At 35.6% G+C, this 21,394-nt stretch overlaps 1 protein-coding gene across 1 annotated transcript in view; it reads left to right on the forward strand.

The window, feature by feature from the left end:
* Window positions 1-21,394, forward strand: part of Slco6a1 (solute carrier organic anion transporter family member 6A1) — a 214,991-nt gene that overhangs the window by 71,663 nt on the left and 121,934 nt on the right. The window contains exons 5-6 of the mRNA XM_046460442.2: window positions 1,052-1,151; window positions 1,263-1,831. Coding sequence (XP_046316398.2) covers window positions 1,519-1,831 — 313 coding nt within the window. The 5' untranslated portion in view covers window positions 1,052-1,151; window positions 1,263-1,518. The remainder of the gene's footprint in view (window positions 1-1,051; window positions 1,152-1,262; window positions 1,832-21,394) is intronic.

A 21,394-nucleotide genomic window follows, 5' to 3' on the forward strand; every position in this document is an offset into this window, starting at 1 on the left:
CCTAGTTTCTACTAATAGCTATTCTTTCATCTTTGAGATAATTTTTTACCCTCCACATGTGAGAACATGCTATGTTTCTCTTTCTGTGTCTGGATTATTTCCTTTCAGAATGTCTTCTGATTCCAAGGGTAGCAAATTGTACAAAATGCTGGACAAGAATCCAAAATAACGATTTTTTTAAAAAGTTCAATGAATTCCAAGAGGATGCAAATAAACTGAATAAATTTAGGAACACAATGCACAACATGAAAGAACAATTCAATAGAAATTCAGAAGAAGAATCAAACAAATATTTGAAATGGAAAACTCAGTCACCCAAATAAAAGGCTCAGTTGAAAGCCTCATCAATATGTTGCTTTATGTCTCATTTTAAACTCATTGCTTTATGTCTCATTTATGTCTGATCGAGGGCTACAATATTTTAATTAACTCTGCCAATATGTCTACCCAGAGGCTGTTGCCATTTCTGCCATTAATAAAATTTTTGTTCCCAAGAAAGGCAGAATTATACTTTTTTTTTCTAACAGATTGAGTTGGTGCTTAGTGATTTTTCTCCAGATCTGCCATGCTAGCACTTTCTGAGTTGCCAAAAATTTGTTGGAGAGTTAGATTGTTTTTGGCAACATGTGTAACTCATTGGAGAATATAGTTTTATCTCTCCTGGAAAGTCACCTTCTCCACACATATGGCTTAAACAGATTTTATTTCAGCCCAAGAAAATGAAGCCATTAAGAAGTTATGTTTTCATATGAAAAACAAAAACAAAACCCAGTTTAATAACCTGCTAATAAACTCAGTAAGATTTTTTTACACCAGGGAAAGTAAATCATGCTCTGGGTCCCAGTCCTTCATTTAGGAAGAAAGCTAATAATCTTTTCTGGTGTTTTGTGGGGGATAGAGTGCTAGGACAATAATTTCTGTGTGTGAAACCTTTCATTTAAGGACAGTGTTGGTACATTGTTGATCTCTGTTGTTCTTCCAAGACTTTTATTGTGGTAGAAGTACCTTCTCCCATGTCTACTGATTTTTTTTTTCCTTTCTGATCCTTCAGCAAATTTCAGTTTGTTTCAAGATGGTCCTATTGGAAAGACACTACAAGCAAGTAAATAGGGGGAAATTGGGGACATACTCACTGTTTCAACTGCTTCCAAGTGAGTATTAAAAACTGGAATCTTTTGACTTCATTATCTAGTACTCCCTGTGTTAGTAGTTTTCAGAGTCTAGTTCTAGCTTTATTTTTATTTTTGTTTTTCTTCCTCAAGTGGGAGCAAAGAAGGAAAAAACAGCCTTGGAAGTCTCCCAGGGCAACTGTCAACTCCTCTGCAGACGTTTGCCTCCAGCCCAAGGAGGAGGAACATTCTGGTCCGAGCCTTATGCGCAGGTGCCTCAGGCCTCCTAGTCCTCCCACCCAGGTGGGGTGGGTTTGGGGTTTGGGGTTCATTCGGCGCTGGCAAGACTTTTTAAGGAGATACACCCAGGTAAGCCTTGCCCCAGGTCCCAGCAGGGCACCTAGAGACCATGAAGGAAGCCGTAGAGAATGTGGAGCTGGAGACTGTATCGGGCAGGAGGACTTCTAAGGACGAGGAAGTTGAGACTTTAGGAAATCGCAAGAAAATTTCCCCGTACCTGACAATGTTGCCAATGGCCTTTACGAAGTTTAACAGAGCTCCTCGGAAGAAAAAGGCGAAATCTCCTCCCAAAAAATCACCAGACTCGGATCATGTTAAGGAAGGGCCCTGTGGCATTGGTTGTATTGTTGTCCCCTGCTGTGAGCATTTTAACAGCATTCGCTGCTTCCTGTTTTTCTTCAGCATGCTGATCTTCACTCAAGGTGAGCCCAACGGGTGGGGATCATTCTGGTTAATAGAAGTGGTCAGGTGGACTAAAGATGCAGGTTTGGTAGGGAGGGAGAGAAAAGAAGGGTGTGTGCTGGGTGTCATATTGTGGGCCAGAGTGAAGAAGTTTTCTTAGACTTGTTCTCAAAGTATGATTGGAATCAAAGCTGTTTGGGTTATTGCTTCACTTCCTGATGGACATTATTGACATAATCCATCCTATAATTTGGGAGTGGTAGGGCTCTCATCTCCAAATAACCTGTTGGAGAAGGGATGTTGTTGTCATTTAATGTGGTTGGGCTACCAGTTTTTAAGTTCTAGGTGGAATCTCTTGGAAACTGAAATTAAAAACTGTGTATGTGCAATCGCCAGCTTGTTTCAGCTTCTGCCTCCAAATTTTGAGACACTCTGGCTAAGCCACTTTCTATTTGAATTTTTTTTTCTTCATCTGTAAAGTAAGGGAGAGTAATAGGAATTCAGGTAGTCTATACTGGAGATGACTAGTAAGTTAATTTTTGTCCAGATGTTTGAAAAAGGTGAAGTTGAGTCTTTAGACATGCATTCTCTTCCCTAATTCTCATCACTCCCATTACATCTAGGTCTTTTATTAGCTTGCTTATACTGATGACACCGGAATCTGACAAACCTGATCTCCTTTTTGCTATCAAATCCTGTGTCTAAATAACTGCAAGGAAAAGGTTTTATGAGAAAAGAACCGTTTGAGAAGAATAAATGAGTAGTCATCAGTTTGTCTTAAGATTATAACAAGTTTCTTGCAAGAGAGAGATTTGACCTAATTTAAGTACAGTTCTGATAGCTAGGGATGAAGTCGATGAGTATATACAGAGTAAGGAAATGAATGAATGAATAAGTGTTCTGTTTTACAAAGGCTTGTTTCAGAATGGTGAATGACAAGTTTGACTGGATAATGGTTTATGTAAGCACCAAAAGGGAGTAATATATTGCTGTTATATAATAACTCTACTAATGTGGATGGGGCAGAGAATACATTCAATAAATGTATATTGAATGCTCAAATAAACTTAAAAGGAAGGAAAAGAAATATTGTGGTCACATTATGAAAGCCTTTAAATATCTGAATGTGAATTTTAAAAGGACACTAATTGATTTTTAATTCCCACTATGTAAGATGCTTTACAAGCATTATCTCCATATAATTTCATTATTGGGTGGGTAATGAGGAGCCATTGAAGATTTTGAACAAGTGGTTGGCCATAAATGTTTGAGCTCCATCGCTTAACTAACTTCATATGATTTACCAACTCAGTGTAGTGATAATATAATATTGAGTCTTTCATTTATGAAATGGTATAGTTCTTGATTTGTATGTCAATTGATATATGTATGATTTTAGTTGCATTTTAAACAATCCTGAAATCATTTTAAAATTACACAAAGGACATCAAATACAAAAAACTTCTGCTGGTGGCTCGAGCTTTTAGAATTTTACCATACTTACTCCTTTACCTTCTGTTTATTTGCACATATAGTCTTTGTTTTGGATATGATTCCTTATTAGCACTAACTTATGGTAGTCTCATATATCCACTGGGAATGTGTTCCAAGATTTCCAGCAAATGCCTGAAACCATGAGTATTACTGAACTCTATTTATACTATTTTTTTCCTTACATGCATATCTACAATGAAGTTTAATTTTTAAATTAGCCAGAGTAAGAGATTAAAAACATTAATAAATAGTAAAATGGAAAAATTATAGTAATATATATGTTTTCTTTCTCTCTTGCTCAAAGTAACATGCTATACTGTATTCACTTTCTTTTTGTGATACCCAGACAGTTACTCTGATAACTGAGTTGACTGCTAAGTGGCTAATGGCCAGGTAGCATATCCAGCATGGAGGTAATGGGCAAATGAATTATTTGCATCCTGAGTGGGGCAGTGTGAGATTCTGTCATGCTACTCATCAATTTAAACCTTTGAATTTGTTTTCTGGAAATTTCTGTTTACTATTTTCAGGAAAAAAAAATATATATATATATACACATACATACACACATACACATACACACACATATACATGTATGTATATATCTGTATATATATATAGTCTCTTGCATTCTAGGCCATAATCTATCTATCTATCTATCCATCTATCTATATATGGTTGACTGAAACCACGGAGAGAGAAACTTTGGAGAGGGGCACTACTGTAGTCCAGCATGCTTCTTTTCAAAGTTAGACATTTTTCCTGTATAACCACCATGCAATCCTCACTATCATGAAGTGGCTCCATCTATGTGTTACAAAATATGATACTGTCTGCTTTTCCTTTTGGTCCAGAATTCCATCCAGGAATCCACGTTACTTTTAATTAACATATTTTAGAAGTCTTCTTTAACCTAGAACACTTCCTCATTTTTCTCTGGTTCTTAAGTACTTGAAAAATTTAAAGAATGTGATTCTTTCATTTTGTATTTGGAACTTCAACCTGAGTGTGATGTTTCTTTACAGTTAAACTTATGCCATGTTTCCCTCCTACCTTCCTCCTTCGCTTCCATTATTCTTTTCCTTTATTTTATTTAGGTATAATTTAGAAACAATAATACTTCCCCGCCTTTTTTTCAGTATTAGGCATTGAACCCAGGGTCTCTTGCATGCTAGGCCATTGCTCTACCACTAAGCTACACCCCAAGTCCCCACATTTACTATTTTTAAAGTATACAATTCAACGAGTTTTAGTTAATATACAGAGAAAGTAATAAGTACATGCCATCACCAACACAATCAAGTTTTAGAATCTTTCCATCACACTAACAGTTTCTTTATGTCCATTTTCTATCAAATCTTGCTCTTATCACTTATTTTAACCAATGATTGATTGACTTTGTGTCATTAGTTTTGTGTTTTTTAGAATTTAATATGCATGGAAGCATACAGTTTCTAGTATTTTGTGTTTTGCTTCTATTAACAGCATGATGTTTTTGAGATTGATTCATGCTTTATATTAATAGTTTGTTCTTTTTTAGTATGACTAGTATTCCATTGTTCAGAATTACCACACATAACCACTCACTAGTTCATAGATTTTTGTGTTGTTTCCAGTTATTTTGTCTATTATGAATAATGTTATTATGAGTAGTTGCACACAAATTTTGTATGGATTTATGTTTTTATTTCTTTGGGAATGATGCCTAGAAGTGGAATTATTGTGTCATATGTTAAGTTTTGTAATAAGTACATGTTGCATTGCTGGTAGGAATATAAATTGGTGCAACCACTCTGGAAAGCTGATGGAGATTCCTCAGAAAACTTGGAATGAAACCACCATTTGACCCAGTTATCACCTGCCTTGGTGTATGCCCAAAGGACTTAAAATGAGCACATTATAGTGACAAAGCTGCATCAATGTTTATAGCAGCTCAACTCACAATAGCTAAACTATGGAACCAACCTAGATGCCCTTCAACAGATGAATGGCTCAGCCTTAAAGAAGAATGAAATTATGGCATTTGCAGGTAAATGGATGGAGCTGGAGATTGTCATGCTAAGCAAAGTAAACCAATCCCCAAAAACCAAAGGCTGAATGTTTTCTCTGATAAACAGATGTTGATCCATAATGGCCAGGGTCGGGGGTATAGAGAAGAATGGATTGGGTAGAGGGAAGTGAGGGTAGGAGAGGAGGTGTGGGGGTAGGAAGGATGGGGAATGAGACAGACAGTATTACCCTATAAAAATATATGGTTGCACAACTGGTGTGACGCTGCACTATGTGCAGACAGAGGAATGAGAAGTTGTGCTCCATTAGTGTTAAAAACAAAATGAAAAAGGAAGAAACTGGAATAGAACCACCATTTGACGCAGCTATCCCATTCCTCCATCTATACCTGAAAGACTTAAAATCAGCATACTACAATGACACAGCCACATCAATGTTTATAGCAGCTCAACTCACAATAGCTAAGCTATGGAACCCACCTAGGTACCTTTCAACAGATGAATGAATAAAGAAACTGGGGTATATCTACACAATGGAATATTACTCATCAATAAAAAAATGATTTTATGACTTTTTCAGTAAATGTATGGAGCTGTAGACTATCATGCTAAGTGAAATAAGCCAATCCCAAAAAACCAAAGGCTGAATGTTCTGTCTGATATCTGGATGTTAATACACAATAAGGAGAAGGAGGAGTATAGAAATTCATTGAATTAGACAAAGTAGAATGAAAGGGAGGGAGAGGGGATAGGAATAGGAAAGACAGTAGAATGAATTGGACATAACTCTCCTATGTTCATATATGAATACACAACCAGTGAACCTCCACATCATCTACAACCACAACATTGGAATCCAAATCAGAATAAGTTATACTCCCTGTATGTCTAATATGTCAAAATATACTGTTAGACCACGACGCAAGAAAAGACCACTGACTCCAATTAAAATCAAATTAAAACAAGCTTATTATTTCGACCGGCTGGGCTGCCTTGCCCATCAAAATCGTGGGAGCCAAGGACAGCGGCGAGGCTTCTTTGTGGCCCAGTTTTATAGCCCAAAAAGTTACACAAAGGGGGGTTACAGATAACAACACTCTGAGGAGCATAACACAAGTTTACATTTTTGCTGGCCCCGGCATCAGAATTTATGGAGATCTTAGAGACTCAGAGAGGGTCGTTATCCGGCCAAGGAAGGCCAGAATTTATGAGGCGTCACTAGGGTTTAGGAAAGGGTTGTTATATGGTCAGGGAAAACCGGACATGGGTGAGTTCAGGGCACGGGCAGGCATTCCAATCAGCTTTACAACATCAACTAATGGCCAGGCCATACAGACATCCTGATATTTTTACAGAAAACAGAAATGAATCCTTCATAACTTGTGACAAGCTGGCTTCTGATCTAATGAGATAACTAGGCTAGGTATATCAATACTCTACTGTCATGTATATCTAAAAAGAACAAATTTTTAAAAATGAGGGGGAAAAATAAGTGTATATGTTAGATACTGCCAGGTTTCCTTACAAAATGTCTATACTATTTACCTTCCTCTTAGCAATATATGAAAATTCCAGCAGCTCCACAACTTTGTTAATACTTGATAATGTCAGCCTTAAGTTTAGCCATAACATTAAGAGGGTAATGGTGATTTTAATCTATATTTGTTAGTGACCAATTGTCTTAAAATCTTTTTATGTGCTTTTCACCCATTCATATGTCATCTTTTGTGAAGCACCACTTACCAAATTGTTATTTTTTTCCCCATATTTTTGAGTGAAGTGTTCTTTACATCTTCTGGATTCAATCCTTTTGTTAAATAAATATTTACAAATATTTTCTCCCAATTTGTGGCTCTTAGTTTTCTTTGTTGTTTTTATTTTTTTTGTATTACAAGAAGGCTTTTAGCTTTTGATAAAGTATAAATTATTAATATTTTTATTTTAGGATTCATTCTTTTTGGTCCCTATCAAACTATTCTCTAAATTTGTGTCAGAAATGTTTTCTGCTTAGTTTAGTAGTGTTAAATCTGCTGATATCCAGATATTAAATGAACTTTGAAGATTTTAGTAAGTCATTTCACACTTTTTTCAGCCTTTTAGCTTAAGGCTGCTTATTAGTAATGGAGAAAAGATGATAACATTCTTCAGAGTGCATTACTGTAAATAATCCACAGGTTTTTCTGTAGCAAAATCATGTGGAGCAAATAATTCTTTTTAAAAATTAATTAATTTATTTGTTGTCATTAGTTATACATGATGGCAGAATGCATTTTGATTCATAATACACAAATGGACCACAAATTTTAATTTCTCTGGTTGGACGTGATGTAGCATCAGACCATATGTGCAGTCATAAATGTACCTAGGATAATAATATCCCATTAATTCCACCATCTTTCCTGCCCCCATATTCACCTGCTCCCTTCCCTCTCTTTTGCCCAAAGTTCCTCCATTTTTTCCATGCCCTCCTCCATTGTGGATCACCCACCATCCACTTATCAGTGAGAACATTGAGCCTTTGAGTTTTTGGGATTGGCTTACTTAGCGTGATATTCTCCATCCATTTATAATCTATGGCAAGTGCCACGATTTTATTCTCTTTTGATACTGAGTAATATTCCATAGTGTATATATACCAAAGTTTACCTATCCATTCATCTACTGAAGGGCATCGAGGTTGCTTCCACAGTTTAGCTGTTGTGAATTGAGCTGCTATAAACATTGTGGTGGCTGTGTTACTACAGTATGCTGATTTTAAGTCCTTTGGGTATAGACCAAGGAGTTGGATAGCTGGGTCAAATGGTGGTTCCATCCCAAGTTTTTCTAAGGAATCTCCATAACTGCTTTCCAGAGTGGTTGCACCAATTTGCAGTCCCACCAGCAATGAATGAGTGTGCCTTTCCCCCACAACCTCGCCAACACTTTTTGTTGTTTGTATTATTGAAAACTGCCATTCTGACTGGTGTGAGATGAAATCTTAGAGTGGTTTTTATTTGCATTTCTCTAATTACTAGAGATGTTGGACATTTTTAATATATTTGTTGATTGAATGTTTATCTTCTCCTGTGAAGGGTCTCTTTAGCTCCTTAGCCCATTTATTGATTGGGTTGTTTGTTTATTTGGTGTTGATTTTTTTGAGTTCTTTATATATCCTGGAGATTAGTGTTCTATCTGATGTGTGCATGGCAAAAATTTACTCCCAAAATGTAGGCTCTCTCTTCACCTCATTGATTGTTTCTTTTGCTGAGAGGAAGCTTTTTAGTTTGACTCCATCCCATTTACTAATTCTTGATTTTATTTCTTGTGGTTTAGGAGTCTCCTTAAGGATCTTGGGGCCTAATCTGACTGAAGATTTGGGCCTACTTTTTCCTCTATTAGGCACAGTCCTATATTATCTGGTCTAAATCCTAGGTCCTTGATCCACTTTGAGTTGATTTTTGTATACAGCAAGAGATAAGTGTTTAGTTCATTTTGCTGCATATGGATTTCCAGTTCTCCTAGCACCATTTGTTGAAGAGGCTATCTTTTCTCCAGTTTATGTTTTCAGCTCCTTTGTCTAGGATGAGATAATTGTATTTATGTGGGTTTGTCTCTGTGTTTTGTATTCTGTACCATTGGTCTACATATCTATTTTTGTGCCAATACTATGCTGTTTTTGTTACAATCGCTTTGTAGTATAGTTTAAGGTCTGGTATTGTGATGCCTCCCCCTTCACTATTCTTGCTAAGGTTTGCTTTGGCTATTCTGGGTCTCTTATTTTTCCAAATGAATTTCATGATTTCTTGTTCTATTTCTATAATAAATGACACTGGGATTTTAATTGGAATCACATTGAATTGTATAGGGCTTTTGTTAGTATGGCTATTTTGACAATATTAATTTTGCCTATCCAAGAGCATGGGGGATCTTTCCATTTTCTAAGGTCTTCTTCAATTTCTTCTTTAGTGTTATATAATTTTCATTGTAGATGTCTTTAAGACACCTTTTTTGTTAAGTTGATTCCCAAGTATTTTATTTTTATTTTTTGAGGCTATTGTGAATGGATAGTTTTCCTAATTTCTCTTTCAGAGGATTCATCACTGATGTATAGAAATGCATTTGATTTATGGGTATTAATAAATTTATGAGTCAGATACTTTGTTGAATTCATTAATTAATTCTAGAAATGTTTGGGTGGAGTTTTTTGAATCCTCTAAGTATAGAATCATATTGTCAGCAAATCATGATAGTTTAAGTTCTTATTTTTTTATTTGTATCCCTTTAATTTCTTTAGTCTGTATAATTGCTCTGGCTAGAGTTTCAAGGACTATGTTGAACAGAAGTGGTGAAAGAGGGCATCCCTGTCTTGTTCCAGTTTTTAGAGTGAATACTGCCAATTTTTTCTCCATTTAAAGTGATGTTGGCCTTAGGTTTAGCATAGATAGCTTTCCCAATGTTGAGATATGTTCTTACTACCACTAGTTTTTCTAGTGTTTTGAACATGAAAGGGTGCTATGTTTTGTCAAATGCCTTCTCTTCATCAATTGATATAATCATATGATTCTTTAAGTCTATTGATGTGATGAATTTATATTTATTGATTTCCTTATGTTGGACCATCCTTGCATCCATGGAATGAAACCCACTGTTTTTTAAATATGTTTTTTTTATGGGATTTGCCAGATTTTTATTGAGAATTTTTGCTTCAATGTTCATCAAGAATTTTTGGTCTAAAATTTTCTTTCCTTAATGTGTCTCTGACTAGTTTTGATATCAGGATGATACTAGCTTCATAGATTGAGTTTGGAAGGGTTCCCTCCTTCTCTAGTTCATGAAATAATTTGAGGAGTATTGGTATTAATTCTTCTTTATAGGTCTTGTAGAACTCAGCTGTGACTCCATCTGGTCATAGGCTTTTCTTGTTGGTAGGCTTTTGATGATGTCTTTTATTTTCTTACTTGAAATTGATCTGTTTAAATTGTGTATGTCCCCTTGACTCAGTTTGGGTTGTCATATGCCTCTAGAAATTTGTTGGTTTTTTTAAGGTTTTCTATTTTACTGGAGTGTAAATTTTCAAAATAGCTTCTAATTGTCTTCTGTATTTTAGTAGTGTCTGTTGTGATATTTCCTTTTTCATCAAGAATTTTAGTAATTTGAGTTATCTCTCTCCTTCTTTTCATTTTCTAAGATCTTCTTCAATTTCTGTCTTTAGTGTTGTACAGTTTTCATTGTAGAGGTCTTTAAGACACCTCTTTTGTTAAGTTGATTCCCAAGTATTTTATTTTTATTTTTATTTTTTGAGGCTAAGGGCTTGTCAATTTTATTATTTTTTTCAAAGAACCAGCTTTTTGTTTTGTCAATTTTTTGAAATTTTGTTTTTTGTTTCAATTTCATTGATTTCTGCCCTGACCATAATTATTTCCTGTGTTCTACTATTTTTGGTGTTGGTTTGTTCCCTTTTTTCTAGAGCTTTGAGCTGTAATATTAGGTCATTTGTTTGTTGGCTTTTTCTTCTTTTAATGAATGAACTCCATGAAATGAACTTTCCTTTTAGCACTACCTTCATAGTGTGCCAGAGATTTTGATAAGTTATAACGGAGTTCTCATTTACCTCTAAGAATTTTTTTTTCTCTTCTCTGATGCATTATCATTCAATAGCATATTGTTTATAGTCTTCAAGTATTGTAGCAGCTTCTATTTTTTGTTTTATCACTGATTTCTACTTTCTTTCCATTATAGTCAGATAGAATGCAGGGTATTTCTCTATTTTTTTGTATTTGCTAAGATTTGCTTTGTGGCTTAACATATGGTCTATTTTGGGGAAGGATCCATGTGCTACTGAGAAGAAAGTGTATTTGCTTATTGCTGGATGAAGTGTTCTATATATGTCTGGTAAGTCTAATTTATTGATTATATTATTGAGTGCTATGCTTTCTTTGTTTAGTTATTGTTTGGAAGATCTATCCAGTGGTAAGAGAGGTGTATTAAAGTCACCTAGTATTATTGTGTTGTGGTCTATTTGGTTCTTGTAGTTGAGAAGGGTTTGCTTGATATACATAGATGCCCCATTGTTTGGGACATAGACATTTATGATTGTTATGTCTTATTAATGTATGAATCCCTTAAGCAGTATGAAACACCCTTTTTTTATCCCTTTTCATTAGCTTTGGTTTGTAGTCCACTTTATCTGATATGAGGATGAAAGCCCCTGATTGTTTACAAGGTCCATGTGAGTGGTACATTTTTTTTTCCTATCCTTTCATCTTCAGTCTATGGATGTCTTTTACTGTGAGATGAGTCTCTAGAAGACAACATATTGTTGGGTCTTTTTTGAAAATCCAATCTGTCAATCTATGTCCTTTAATTGATGAGTTTAGGCCAGTTTATCATGAAGGTTTCTATTTTTGTCATCAAATTTATAGCTTAATTTTGCTGGATATAAGATTTTTGGTTGGCATCCATTTTCTTTCAGAGTTTGGTATATGTTGTTCTAGGATCTCCTGACTTTGAGGGTCTGGGTTGAAAAATCTGCTGAGAAACGAATTGGTCTCCCCATACATGTGATTTGATTCCCCTCTCTTGCGGCCTTAAGATTCTATCCTTATTCTGTATGCTAGGCATTTTCATTATAATGTGCCTTGGCATAGGTCTGTTGTAATTTTGTACATTTGGTGTCCTGTGGGCCTTTTGTATTTGATTTTCCAAATCATTCTTCATGTTTGGGAAATTTTCTGATATTATTTCATTGAAGGGATTATGCATTCCTTTGGTTTGAATCTCTGTGCCTTCCACTATCTCAATAACTCTTAGATTTGGTCTTTTGGTGTTATCCCATAATTCTTGGATGTCCTCTTCATGGATTCTTACCATCTTCACTGTGTGGTCAACTTTATTTTCAACTTTATTTGTCTTCATTTTCTGGCATTCTTTCTTCCAAGTGATCTAGTCTGTTGGTGATGCTTTCTGTTGAATTTTTTATTTGATATATTGTTTGCTCCATTGCAAGTATCTTTGATTGTTTCTCTTTTTTCAGAATCTCTATTTCTTGAAGTAATCTGTTGCTATCTTGCTATATTTGTACCCTTATCTGTTTTTTTGGTGTGATCAATGGTTGCCTGTTATTTGTTCCTTTTTCTCATTGTGGATGTGATCAGTGGTTGCCTGTATTTGCTTTCTTATCTCTTTGTTAGAGTGATCAATTTTTGCCTGTATTTGATCACTTAGGTCATTCTTTAATTTGTAGAACATTTTAATTATGTACATTCCGAACTCCTTCTCTGACATTTCATCAACTATGCTGTCCATGGATTCTATTATTGTAGTATTTTTGTTGTTGTTGTTTGGAGGCACTTTCCTTCCTTGTTTTTTCACTTATGTGTCCTCCTTTCTTGCAGTGCAGATCTAAGGTATTACAGTTTCTACCTTATATTCTTGTAGTGTCCCTGCAGATTACCTGTACCTCACCTTGGTGTTGGGCTTCTAGACCCCAGATGGAGTCCCACAATAAATGATCTTGCAACTAAAGGTGGTAGTGGCAATATCGGAGGTAACTCAAGATAGCAGTGGGGGTGCCCTAACATGGATGTAACCAATTTCAAAGATGGCCTGAAAGGGTGGGCTGCCTGTTTGGAGATTCAACTGCCTCCAGGCCCTATCTGTTGTCCCAAGATGGAAGCTACTGCATGGGGAGGGCAATGGCAATAGCTACAGTGTCCCAAGATGGAGGTGGGCTAGGCCTGGGCTCCGGTGGGGTCAGTAGGGCTGTCCTAGGCCTGCGCCTGTACTCCGCCATGGGTTTGCTGGTCAGTGGGGCAGTCCTAGGCCTGGGCTTGGGCTTCAGTGTAAAGCTGCCTATTATTGCCAGTGGTCCTGGGCTGAGGCCTGGGCTCTGGCATCTCTCTCCTGATCCATCTTGAATGACTGGTGTGTGTGTGTGTGTGTGTGTGTGTGTGAGAGAGAGAGAGAGAGAGAGAGAGAGAGAGAGAGAGAGAGAGAGAGAAAATTTGTTGCAGGATCAGAGTCCCTGTAAGCATTCTCTGACAGGGTAATGTATGCAGCTATGAGAATTAGGCTGAAACTGTGATGTAGACACCAAGGAAAATGAAATAACCACAATGTGGAATGCCTATCCAGAGAAGCTGCAGGTAGCATATAAAACCTACCTAAGAGAGAAGCCATGTGGGCTGCAACCAGCATAGGCACAGGGATGGGGATACCCAGATCCTTAGGAGCCTACATCTCACCATGCTCTGTGCTGGAAAGGAAGACTAGGGTTTAGAGTTGCCTTTATAGGTTTTAGTCTTGGTTTGGACTGAACCCCCTTAATACTATCCTATTCCTTTTGGAGTAGAAATGTATGCCCCATGCCTCTCTCACCATTATATTTAAAGCACATAACTTTATTTTTAAAATTTTTTTATAGGAGTGTACAGTTATGTTTGCCCCAAGTCTTAAAAGAAACTATTTATTTTATTTTTGAGCAATACTGAAATAGTTAAGACTTTTGGAGACCATTGGTGATAGACTAAATGCCTTCTGCATCATGAGATGAACATGAAACTTTGGAGGCCAGAGGCAGGATGCTATAGTTTGAAGCTTAAATGTTACCTTAAGGTGTATGTGGTAAAGCCTTTCCCTTCAGAACAGTACTATTGGAAGGTAGTAAAGGCTTTTGGAAGTGGGGTCTAGTGGGAAGTTTCTAGGTTATTTAGGGTGTGCCCTTGAAGAGGATTGTGGGACCTGGTCTCTGCCATGTGTTCCCACCTTGATGTACTATCTTGCTGAAAGCCTTTAAACAACAGGACCAGCAAATAATGAACTAGAAACTCTGAAACCTTAGACAAAAATAAACCTTTTATATTTCTAAGTTGATTATCTCAGGTATTTGTTATAGTAACAGAAAGCTAACACATCAGACATTCTGTCTTTTTTTTTCTCTTTTAAAGTTATTTTGGCTACTCTAGATCTAGATTATAAGATTTTGCTTATAATATTATAGTCAACTTGTCTACTTCCCTAGAATACTTACTGAAGTTGACATCTTAACAACATTGAGTATTTTAAATTATTTTAAAATTTTTAAAGTATTCTGATAATTGAACATGATGTGTTTTGTTAGTTAGGTCTTATTTAACTTGGGTAAATTAACTTATTAATTATAGAAGCTCTTTTTGCAGATTCCATAGGATTCTATACATATATGGTCATATCATCTATACATAAACAGGTTTTAATTCCTTGTTCCTTATCTGTAGGCCAGTAGGCTTTTTGTTTTTTCTTTGTTGTGGTGGCTATGACCTACAGTAAAATTGTGAATAGAAATTGTGAAAAAAAGACATGTTGATTTGGGGACAGAAAGAATTCAGCCTTTCTTTTTTTCTTTTTCTTTTTTGGTACTGGGGATTAAACTCAGAGGTGCTTAACCACTGAGCCATATCCCCAGCTCTTTTTAAAATCATATTTATATACAGGGTCTCACTGAGTTGTTTAGTGTTAGGTGCAGAACAGGCTGAACTATGTTATCTGCAGGGCAGGCTGAACAAATGTTAGCTGCAGGATGGCCCACGCACTGGAACCCCCCTCTGTCTGGTCCTTTATCACCTGTTTGCATCAAAGCTGAACATTCAACCCCCACTCAAGGCTGAACACTCAACCCCCCCCCCCACCTCCTTGTGCCAACAAGGCAGCTTGCAGACCCAGAGGCCCCATTAGATTTGGGCTACAAAAACTCCCTCCTGCTGGGCCCCTCTCTCTCTTGCTCTCTTGCTCTCTTGCTCTGTCTCTCTTTCTTGATCTGTCTCCCTTGCGCGCATGCTCTCCTCTCTCTCTCTTTCTCTCTTTTCTCCTGTTGCACTGCTGCAAAAAGATCTCTTGGTTGCTCCGAGTGTTTTGGTTACTTTCCTTTCATTTAGGGCCTTGCTAAGTTGCTGAGGCTGGCTTTGAAGTTGAGATCCTCATGCCTCAGTCTATCAAGCTGCTGGAATTTTAGGCATGAACCACTGTGCCTGGCCATTCAACCTTTTTAAATTAAGTATATCAACTGTAGATTTTTTAGAAAGATGTCCCTGTTCAGTTTGAGGATTTTCCCTTCTCTTAATTTGTGGAAAATTTTTGCTCTGAATTGGTATTGAATTTCATCCAGTGTTTTTTTTTTTTCCCTGTATTTTTGAGGTAATCATATTGCTTTTAAAATTTATTCACAAATTGTATCATATTTTTGGTTTTGGAATATTAACCAACCTTGCATTCTTAGGATAAATCCTCCTTACTGGATTATTATCTTTTTAAAAAATATACATTGTTGGATTAAAGTTACTAAAATTTCATTAAGAATTTTTGTTTCTCTGGAAAATATTGGTCTATAGTTTTCTTGTAATATTTTTCCATGTGTCTTTAATAATAGGTAAGAGTGGCTTAAAAAAAAAGAGTGACTTTTTTCAATTAATTAGGATGTTTTCTTTCTTCTCTTTTCTGAAAGAGATTGTGAAGGATTTTATGCATATCTGATTCAATCTGTCAATTTATTTTCTGTCATTACTGCTAGCAGTTTATTACCTCTGAATTTCAAATTCATCGTTTTCATCTGCTACGTGAAAAATAGATGAAGGCACTTTAAATGTTTTGCTTTGACAGTTGTCATTTTGGGGAACCATTATTATGCAGGAAATATTTTATGTTTTAGTTCCACAGTCCTTGCTTTTTCTGTTCCTTAGCACATACATCTTTCTCCAGGACTAGACTCTTGCATTTCCTGCAGTGTATGGTGGCCAGAATCACCCAGTGTCTAGAAGTTTTCTCTGGCTTTTCTCATGGGGAAGCACATAAATGGAGATTTTCAAGAAAGTTTAAGAGTGTAGATTTCTAGCCATGAAATTTGAGATATGTACATTTAATTAGAACCACATGGAGTGATCATCTTGGTATTCTGAGCTTTCCTTATCAGTGGACAGAATTTACCTCTAGGAATCATGCAGGCTACTCTCACCTGGATTGGAGGTCTTGAAAGAGAATGCCTATATTTTGTAAGATCACTACAATCACACCTATTTCCACTGTTATCCACTGAAAGTACATTCTCAGCATGCTCCAGGGCAACAGGTCCTCACTATGACCCAGGAAGAAGAAACTTAAGCATTTAAGTAATTATAAGCTTTGCTAATATTTACTGGTAGAATCCTGGGTAATATATGTGAGTTGATTTTATGAGTTCTTAGTTATGACTTAGTGTTTTTTATTCTGTAAATGAACTCAAATTAATACATTTTTGTATCTTCCTTAAATATTTAGTATAATTTATCAGCTAATTCAATATGGAATTTTCTTCCTGAAGAGTTTTAAAAATCATTAATTCTATTACATTAATAGGTACTCACCAATAAAAATTTTTTTAAAAAATTTCATGTCATTTTAGTAATTGCTTTTTAAGGTTATTTTCATTTCATCTTTGTTGTAAAATTTGTTGGAATATAGTTGTTCATAATATTCTTCCTTATTACTTTAATGTCTGTAATTGTTGTTACAATATACACTCTGACATTCATTCATGCTATTACTAATATTTGTCTTCTGTCCTATTATCTTGATCAGTTTAGCTTAATCACTTTTTTTTTTTTTTTTTTATTTTTTATTTTTTTTATTTTTTTATTTTTTTATTTTTTTTAATTTTTTTATTGGTTGTTCAAAACATTATAAAGCTCTTGACATATCATATTTCATACATTAGATTCCAGTTGGTTATGAACTCCCAATTTTACCCCAAATACAGATTGCAGAATCACATCGGTTACACATCCACATTTTTACATAATGCCCTATTAGTAACTGTTGTATTCTGCTACCTTTCCTATCCTCTACCATCCCCCCTCCCTCCCCTCCCATCTTCTCTCTCTACCCCATCCACTGTAATTCATATCTCTCCTTGTTTATTTTCCCATTCCCCTCACAACCTCTTATATGTAATTTTGTATAACAATGAGGGTCTCCCTCCATTACCATGCAATTTCCCTTTTCTCTCCCTTTCCATCCCACCTCATGTATCTGTTTAATGTTAATCTTTTCTTCCTGCTCTTCCTCCCTGCTCTGTTCTTAGTTGCTCTCATTATATCAAAGAAGACATTTGGTATTTGTTTTTTAGGGATTGGCTAGCTTCACTAAGCATAATCTGCTCTAGTGGGAATGAAACTGGAAATCAATGATAAAAGACGGAAGGAAAAATCCTACATCACATGGAAAATGAACAATATGTTACTGAATGATCAATGGGTTACAGAAGACATAAAGGAAGAAATCAAAAAATTCTTAGAGATAAATGAAAATACAGACACAACATATCGGAATCTATGGGACACAATGAAAGCAGTTTTAAGAGGGAAATTCATCGCTTGGAGGTCATTCCTCAAAAAAAGGAAAAACCAACAAATAAATGAGCTCACACTTCATCTCAAAGCCCTAGAAAAGGAAGAGCAAAACAACAGCAAATGTAGCAGAAGGCAAGAAATAATTAAAATCAGAGCGGAAATCAATGAAATTGAAACAAAAGAAACTATTGAAAAAATTAACAAAACTAAAAGTTGGTTCTTTGAAAAAATAAATAAGATCGACAGACCCTTAGCCATGCTAACGAAGAGAAGAAGAGAGAGAACTCAAATCACTAACATACGGGATGAAAAAGGCAATATCACAACAGACACTACAGAAATACAGAAGACAATTAGAAATTATTTTGAAAACCTATATTCCAATAAAATAGAAGATAGTTAATCACTTTTTGTTCAATTTTCCAAAATACCAGTGTACGGAAAAAAGTTAACGTAAAAGGCCTGAACTGCAGTCCTTAGAAAGCAAGGTTGACCTGCCAGGGTTGACTGGCATCTAAGCAATTAAATTTTCCCACTTTCCCCTTCTGGATAAAGCTGGTTAGATAATACTTCACACAGCTTCCTACAATTTGATATGGGGTAGTTCAGTGTGTACTGTGTGATTCTAGTGGGATAGGACTCTTAGAAGCTAGTGCCTCTTTTTCTCCAAACATTGCCCCATGTACTTTTCTCCTCACTCTTTATGCTTTGTAAATCACAGCTATGACTATGAGTATATGTTGAGACTATTGAATCTTTCTAGTGAATTATCAAACCAAGAGATGGATTGGGGAACACTATACAAAGCCAGCTTTGTTTAGTTTTTGTTAACACAGAGTAAAAAGCTCCTCATTAAGGTAGCTTTTCTTTTAAAAAAATTGAAATGTAACTCATATTGTATAAACATTTCCCCTTTTAAACTGTACAATTCAGTTATTTGATTATATTCACAAGATTATGCAACTGTTGTCACCAACTCCAAATTATTATCATCATCCAAAATAGGCACTTTGCTGCAATTGACTCTCTGTGCGTGAGTTGAATTACTAATTCTCATCTAAGGTCCATTGACCTATACATCTATCCTTCCTAATTCTAGAAAAATGCAATTTTTATTATTGTAGCTTTGTAGTATGCTTTAATTTTGGAAAGGAAGTGTGAATCTTCCCAATTTGATTTCCTTTTTCAAGACAGTTTGAGTTATTCTGGTCCCTTCTATTTCTGTACACATTTTAGAATTATCTTGTCAATTTCTAAAACAAGGGCAGCTAGGGTTTTGTATAGAATTGATATGTCAATTTGAAGATTATTGCCATTTTAATAATATTAAATCTTTCCCTCCATAATGAGGAATATCTTTCCACTAATTTAAGTCTTCTTCAATTTCTTTCAATGGTATTTGTTATTTTCAGTATTAAAATCTGCAATTCTTTTGTTCATTTCTTTTAAATTGTCTTGAATTGGGTTAGTTTTCTAAGACCTTGAATTGCATCATTAGGTTATATATTAAAGACATCTTTTTTTTAAATGTAGGCACTCAAGCTATTTACTACCCTCTTCTTATTGCTTTCACTGTGTTCCATAGGTTCTAGTATATTGTCCTTCATTTCATGTAAGTCTAGGGATTTTTAAATTTCCACATGATATTTTTAAATGACCCATTGCTTATTCAAAACTGTATTGTTAATCTCCATGTGGTTGTAAAATTTCTGCAGTTTCTCTTGCAGTTGATTTCTAGTTTCATTCCATTATGTTCTGATATGATGCAAGAAATTAAATTTCTATTCATTAGATTTGCTTTATGGCTTAAAATGTGATCTATTTTGGAGAAATTTCCGTATATTGAAGAAAAAATATGTATTCTTCAGTGCTGAATGAAATATTCTGTAGATATCTGTTAAGTCCATTTGATCTACAATATAATTAAACTCTGATTCTACTTTGTTGATTTTTTTTTTGGCCTGGATGGTCTGTCTATCTGTTGGTGATCATGAGGTATTGAAGTCACCCACATTATTGTTTTGGGGCCTATTTCTTTCTTCGTGTCTTATAGTGTTTATTTTATAAAATTGAGTTCTCTGATGTTTGGTGCATATATATTTACAATTGTTGTATCTACTTGATTGTTCCCTTTCTCAATCTGTATAGACCTTCTTTGTTTCTCCTCGCCAGCATAAGCTTGAAGTCAATTTTTTGGGGGTATAGAAGTAGCTGCTCCTGCTTGCTTTCAGATTCCATTTGATTATTCATAATCCTTTTACTTTAAGTCTGTGTGGGGTGATATTTTGGAGACAACAAACAATTGGGTCTTTGTTTTTCAATTAGTCTGCTTTTTTAATGAGAGAATTCTGATCATTTACGTTCAAGGTATTATTGAAAGATTGGCCCTGGTTCCTGTCATTGTGTTGTTTTGTTTTTGTTGTTTTGAATAATCTATGTTCTTTTTTTCTTTTCTTCAGTCATCTTAGAGTTTCAGTGTCTACTGAGATAATTATTTTTTGATTCTTTCCTAATCATCATTGGCTTACCTGCTCTTCTTATGAGATTTACTCTTTCCCATGCTCTTGTGATCGTGCTGATCTTTTTTTCCTCATCTAAGCATAGAAATTTTTTTTTTGATCTTCTATAATGCTAGTTTAGTGGTTATGAATACTTTTATGCTTTCCTTGAAAAGTTATCTCAAAGATAACTGAAAAACAACTTTGCTGGATAAAGTAATCTAGGCTGGCTGTTCCTTTCTTTTATGGTTTAAAATACATCATTAAATTCCCTCCTGACCTTCTGAGTAATCTGCTGTTATTCTGATGGGTTTGCCTTTACAATTGACTTGGAACTCCTTTCTTATAGATTTTTATATTCTTTCTTTATTCTGTTCTTTTAGAAATTTAACTATAATATTTCATGGAGAAGTTATTTTCTGGTTATGTCTGTTTGGGGTATTCTTGTTCCCAAGATTTGGAGAATTTTATGGAATTATTTCCCTAAATATATTTTCTTTGTCATTAGCTTGCATTTTTACTCTTTCCTCTAGACCTACAAGTTTAAATTTGGCTTTTTACTGTTGTGTCTCAGAGATCTGTCATGTTTCAATCATAATTTTCTTTAAATTATTGTTTTTATTACTCTCTGAAAGTGATCATTCATCTACCTTTGCCACAGTCTGGCTGGGCACAAATGCCGCAGTCTGGCTGGGCACACAATCACGAGCCACCACACAGCTTGTAGATTCAAACAGCAACTCTTTATTCCCGAACTCACACCAGCCGTCTACAATCATGTTCTGGGGAAATCCACGTTCTCTGCCCAAATCCACCTCCACTGGGCTTCTATCTCCCAAAAAATACTGTCTCAATCCCGTGAGAACTCAAGGGGAACTCAGGCAGCAGGATACGCCCTATTCCCAGCAGGAATAATCTTAAAGCTGGAACGCCCTAAACCCGATTATCCTAAACTGGGAACACCCTAATCCCGGATCCGCCCTGGTCCTTGAGCAAGGTCACCTAACTGCAATGTCACTGCAAAGTGTCCTATTTCCACGAGTCCTTCCACTAAGCAACATGGGGTATGCTGGCAAGGAAATTGTCATACCTACTTGGCTAATGGCTCCCAGCATACCTTCTTTTTTCTGATAGTCTTTTTTTATTTTCTGATTGATCTAGTATATTGGAAAGGCTTTCAACAGGACTGGTTGCTTGACTTATTGAGGTTTTCATTTTCAAGAGTTCTGTTTTGTCCTTTTTCAGAA

The sequence above is a fragment of the Marmota monax genome, unplaced genomic scaffold (genome assembly GCF_021218885.2).
Source record: "Marmota monax isolate L192 unplaced genomic scaffold, Marmota_monax_Labrador192_F-V1.1 WCK01_AAM20220418_F8-fsc00006, whole genome shotgun sequence".
Taxonomy (NCBI): domain Eukaryota; kingdom Metazoa; phylum Chordata; class Mammalia; order Rodentia; family Sciuridae; genus Marmota; species Marmota monax.